Below are 6,000 nucleotides of genomic sequence, written 5' to 3'. Positions count from 1 at the left end.
AATACTAAATATAAATGAATTAATTTGTTGTTCATTTAAAAACACAAGTTATTTTTTGGCACTGGAGTCATGTGACTTGGTTCTTCTTCTGTTGTACCAAACTTCTTCACAATGTAAATGGTGAAGCAACACTGCACCCAGTAGTTCATGTATGGTACTACAGAAAAAATGAAGGAGAAAGATTATATCAATAATTTACAACATTCATCTATAAATGATGATTTTTAATGACACGGTTAGATTCATTGGATTTTTTTACTGTCTGGGGAAGATTTTAAGATCACTTTCATGTAGATTCAGTAAGACATGGCATCGCTTTAAAGGTCAGAAGTGCTGGCTTGTTTGATAAAATAATTGCGTGTGTTTGCTGTGATGGTTGTGTCTTAGAATGGTTTATATGGTTAAAAATGGAAGATTCTTAGCTTTGAAATGGTAGATGATTCTTGTGATATGCTGCTATATTTAAGAAGCATTTAATCCTTTAAGAGCGTGAATAAGTGAGAACATGCATTAGGAAACGTATTCATACGCATACTTTGTGGGGGGCAGGGATCAAAAGTTTTCATTACAATTTTCCCAAATTTATTCGAAAAAATACAATTCTTAATATAATGTACATAGTATTCAAATATTTTAAATGCCAAAAAACAGAAATAATAAAAATTGCGACATAAAATTCAAATGTTCACAAATTAAAATCAAGTAAAAAAGATTTAAAGGACCGCAGCCTTTTGACCCTCCTGCCTCCCGTAGCAGCTCAGAGCTTTGTTTACAACATGGCGGACACCGCGGGTGCTCCATAGACACAATTCTGTTGTTTCTAGCGATGAGAAAACAAGTGGTTGGAACAGAGAACGAGCAAACTCTGCGATCAGTGCATGCTTGACTGGATACAAAGCGGTGGATTGAGCGGTGTCGTTCCAATCTACTCGACCCCCTCCCTCGCGCAACAAAATCAGCAACCCTGGCCACGGGAGCACACAGTGCAGGCAAAGCAATGTTGTTAGTAGGTAATGTTTATTTCTATAGCACCTTTCACAGACAGAGGTCAGAAGTGCTTTACATATCAGCTCATTTACACACCACTGGGACAGAGCTGCCATGCAAGGCGCTAGTCAACCACTGGAAGCAACTTGGGGTTCAGTGTCTTAGACCATTATACACCGCGATCGAACCCCAACCTCTCAATCAGAGGACGACCACTCTACCACTTTCCCTAAAAAAGGTGGCTGCCCGCTTGTGTTTACCTTTGTTGGGATTAGTTGATTGGTGCTGGAAGTGTCACTGGGTGTGCATTAGCACAGGTGACTTATACAGGTAGATTGGAAGTGTGGTGGCACATTGGAGTGGGGTGAGCTACGGGGGAAAACCCTTTGTTTTTTTTTTTTTTTTTTCACCTTGTCTGCACATGCTGTTGAAGGTTAACACTACAAGAAGTGCAATCTTTTAACAGCAATGCATATTTTATTATTGCAATTAAATAAATGAATTTATTTAATTGCATAATTGTGACCATCACCAGCCCTCCCTAGGGAAGGGTAAATACTTTATTAAAGGGAGGATGTAAAAGAGAGAGGGCAGTGTTACACCAGGGTGAGGGGGGTGGGGGGGGGGGAGTTAACAGGGAGGAGGGATACAAGATAGGAAAACGAATGGGTGGGGAATAATCAATAAGTTTCAAGTGATGTGATGTGAAATTGTGGTTGTGTATATTGTGCTTATTGTTGTGTTATCAAGCCAGTTTGGTGACCAGTGTGCGGCTTAGGAATAATGATGGTGGCTGTGAGCAGAGGAGGAAGTGAGTGGAAGTTACATAAAACAGGTATTTGGGAACAACGTGTCTATGGTTGAGCCCAGTATGAGTGTTATCCCACAGCCCGAGGCCAGTGCGTCCATGACAAATGTGATTCCAAGAGCCGCTACTGCAAAACCCATAAGCCGCCCCCGGGCCCGAAGAAGCAGTCGGGCCAGCAGAAAGAGCGAGGGAAAACCCTTTGTTGACCACATTTGGAGGCCTTTCAGTGCATTGCGACGCACTTGGATGCACTTGGACGCAATCTATGCTCAACTGGACAGAGCTTAGACGCACCTTAGATGCATTGTGGACACACCTTTGCACGCACATCAGTGCGTACATCAGACGTGGAGTGGAGCTGTGAAAATTGTTGGACTTTTATTCTATCCTACCTGTGTCTAACTTAGTGATTTACAACTGACAGAAAGCCTATCCCTCCATGTTATAGCGTATCTCCCATATTAAAGCACATGTATCCAGTGATGTATGATACTGTATATCATGAAGAACATCATAAATAATAACATTGCTTAATTTGAGCAACTTTACTCTCTCCTTCTTAAAGTTACAGGGGGTGCTGAACATTTCAAGCTGCATTTTGGATTTATTTTGGCAGGTTCATAATACAGCATTCAAAACTTATGTTACAGAAATGAGCAATAATAATAAAAACAGTTAGATTGGTTCATTGTTTTCATTCCTTATTTGTGAAGCAAAACTCGAGACATTCTTTATATTTATTTCTATTTTATTATTTTGAATTTTTTTGCCCCCCTGGCAACAATGTTAAACTCCGCCTATGTCCAAAAGCACATAAACAAACCCTTTGTTGTTTCCTGTATTAATGCTCAGAATGGTAAAACTCATGTACTGTGAGAGCATCTGCACAGTGCACAAGGAGAACATGCAAACTCCACTCAGCAGCTGAGGATCGCTCACCTGCTTGAGCTGAGTTTCCGAGTTGACGTGAACATCGCAGGTCTCACAGTGGAAGGTTTTATTCTGCAGGCCTGTGACGGAGGGTTTGCAGCTCGGGGCCAGTATATTTTTCACTCCGGCTCGTGGGAACGACTTGATGGAGCCGACGCCGCTCCGAGCCTCCAGCATCGTCTTGTGCTTCGTACCTGAAGGTTCAAAACAACATCAACTGTTACTCTCAGACTGAAAACACCAGTAGAAGTGTTCATAAAGTGAATTTAATATATTCTACAGTCTGCAGTTAAGTTTAATATTTATGAGTTTAACAAACAAGGTCAGTAAAATGTGCAAATTAAAAATAAAACCAGTATTGGCAATTCAAGCAAAGTCTGTCCTAAAACTAGATGAGGAAACATGAAGATGTTTTCATTTTCTGGGACGCTTTGATTTGGTCTCACTTTGGGTTTTTACTTTTTGTGTCCATACCAAAGACTAGTCCCACATGTTTGGTTAGCTAAGCACGTACCAACAAGTCACAGATTTTTGGGTTAGCTTAGCATGTAGCGACCAGTACAATGTGTTTGGATTAGCTTAGCTTGTAGCAAAAAGTCCAACATGTTTGGGTTAGTTTAGCATGTAGCAACCAGTTCCACGTTTGTATTAGCTTAGCAATATACCAATCAGTTCTGCATGTTTGGGTTAGCTTAGCACGTCACACCTAGCCCCACATGTTTGGGTTAGCTTAGCATGTAGCAAAAAGTCCCACATGTTTCGGTTAGCTTAGCACGTAGCAACCAGTTCCACGTTTGGGTTACCTTAGCATGTAGCAATCAGTCCTACAGTTTTGGGTTAGCTTAACACGTAGCAACTAGTTCCACATGTTTGGGTTAGCTTAGCATGTAGCAACCAGTTCCACATGTTTGCGTTAGCTTAGCACATAGCAATGCTGGCTTACCAGGGGTCAAAGGGGTGGGGCTTTGTTACTGAGTTTTCATTTCCAGTTATTTTCAGAAATGTAGTGTGGTTTTCTTGTGATCTTGTTTTTCATTTCGCATCTTTTCTGGTTTTTCTTTATTAGTGTTCAACATTTTTTCCTGTTTAATTGATTTTTCAGGTATTTTTTGTTGTCGTGTTTTGGCCGTCGCTCTGTATTTGGTATTTTTTGGGTTTCCTAATGCTCATGAACGCCGTCATATTGATGGCGTACTTCGTGTGATGGATTAGGAAACTCAAAGATGTTTTCCTTTCTGGGAGTCTAAGGAACTCGATAGCAGCTTGATTAGCTTAGCATGTACAGGTGCAGGGTCAAGCGGTAAAGGGGCGGGGCTTTGCTATGGCGTCAACCTGCTAATAATAAATATTACATAGTAATTTTATTGTCACCTAACAAAAGATTGAACTAAAACTAAACTAGCACTTGTTCTTTTTTTTGCACATTTTTAACATTTATGGGCTTGAAATTGTAGAACCCAATCTGGCAACGCAGATGCACGCTGTCAGATTATAGTTGTTCTTTGCTCTGGATATCAATCAGATACGTTAATACATTCATGTTGTGAAGCTGCAGCCTTTGACTCGCATTTCTTCCCAGCATGGGGCTTGGCCTGATTATTCCTGCACGTCTTTACACTGAACGCACACTCCACTTTAGCGACATTGATGGCATTGTTGTGTCGAGCAAGAAGAAGATGACCCACTTCTGATGCAGCGAGCAGCTGGAAGCCACTCTTCTGTTCTGCTTCTATTGTCAGATCCACCAGGCTGAAGCTCCCAATGAAGAATAGATTAGAGTTTCAGAGTCTGTTGGACTCTAGAAGCACAACATTCACCGATGGGACAACAACAGTGGCCCAGAAAAATGCTCCACTTTGTTTGAGACCAACTTGTTTTTCTCCCTGAACACTAACAATGTGAAACTGTAGCTACGAGCTCAGCTGTGGAACCAATGGAGCTTTGACTTGCTGTAACTCGTCTTCACTGAGATTAGAAGCTTTTAAAAAAGCTTCCACTCCTGTTTGGAGGATTCCTGTCAGATGTTGGAGTGTTTCATACATTCTGTAAAGCAGACAAACCAGCAGCCCTCGGGCTACTGAGCAGCCACCAAAAGTACAACAAAAACACACAAGATTACAAGAAAAATACATGTTTGGGTTAGCGTAGCAAATAGCAAAATGTCCCATGAGTTTGGGTGAGCTTAGGACATAGCAACAAGTTCCACATGTTTGGGTTAGCTTAGCACGTAGCAACAAGTCCCACATGTTTGGGTTAGCTTAGCACGTAGCAACAAGTCCCACATGTTTGGGTTAGCTTAGCATGTAGCAACAAGTCCCACGTGTTTGGGTTAGCTTAGCACGTAGCAACAAGTCCCACATGTTTGGGTTAGCTTTGCATGTAGCGACAAGTTCCACAGAAAATATACAGATCAGCAAAAATCAAAAGATTTCTCCAAAAACACAAAAAAAACAACAATAATCAAATGAGATAAAAAAAATACAAAAGAACATTAAAAATACACAGAATGAAAGAAATATAAAACAAAATGACAACAGAAACACAAAAAGCCTTTGTTTCCTGTGTTAATGCTCTGGTTGGGCCTTATTCTAATGCTGATATGAATGTCGATCATGTGACCCTGAGATCAGAGACAGTCACGTTTGTGGCTCCGCCCCCTGGCTATGAATGCAGAGCAATCAGAAATGTTGATCTGCATTAATACGCCTACTGACGTCTTCTTCCTAAACAGAAACAATAAGTAGCTACAGAGGACGAGGGCAGTCTCATGTCTTTCGTCTTTCAATCGCTTTCTTTATTCTTATGATTGATTTGAAGGAATACACATTTATACCCTTCAATATGATGCGACAATTTAAAAAATCTAATTAAAATCTGAAAGTGGTGAGATGGCCATTCTGAATGATGTTTTCATATTTCATTTTTAGCTGCAGCAAAGTGTGCTTTTCTCCTGTCAAGCTGACCCTAAATGAACCTTTTTAACCAATTATTTTTACATGTTTGATAGGATCTTAAGTACGGTTAACTGTTGAGTGTTTGAGCAATGTCCTCCCAAGCCCATATTTTCTCCTTTAGGCTGTGACAGTCTCATAAAACAGGCTCATATTCCCCATAGATGTATTTATTATAAATATCTATGATATTCCACAAACACCTGCAGGAGAACTTCTGGCTCCATCAGGGCTGAAATAAAGCACTCTCTTCTGGCTCCTTGCCATGGTAGCTCGTGGTATCTTTGCTCCATTGATGATGGCTTTTTATTGCGCTCGTGCACA

General features: G+C 40.7%; 2 protein-coding genes across 2 annotated transcripts in view; one reads left to right on the top strand and one right to left on the bottom strand.

Annotated features, from left to right (window-relative positions):
* Positions 1-6,000, top strand: part of LOC114477622 (NACHT, LRR and PYD domains-containing protein 3-like) — a 425,926-nt gene that overhangs the window by 144,678 nt on the left and 275,248 nt on the right. The gene's annotated exons all lie outside the window — the stretch shown is intronic.
* Positions 1-6,000, bottom strand: part of znf385d (zinc finger protein 385D) — a 117,423-nt gene that overhangs the window by 6,729 nt on the left and 104,694 nt on the right. The window contains exon 6 of the mRNA XM_028470052.1: positions 2,735-2,919. Coding sequence (XP_028325853.1) covers positions 2,735-2,919 — 185 coding nt within the window. The remainder of the gene's footprint in view (positions 1-2,734; positions 2,920-6,000) is intronic.

Source organism: Gouania willdenowi, chromosome 16 (genome assembly GCF_900634775.1).
Source record: "Gouania willdenowi chromosome 16, fGouWil2.1, whole genome shotgun sequence".
NCBI classification, from domain to species: Eukaryota; Metazoa; Chordata; class Actinopteri; order Blenniiformes; family Gobiesocidae; genus Gouania; species Gouania willdenowi.
This window is presented reverse-complemented; position numbering and strand designations above follow the sequence as displayed.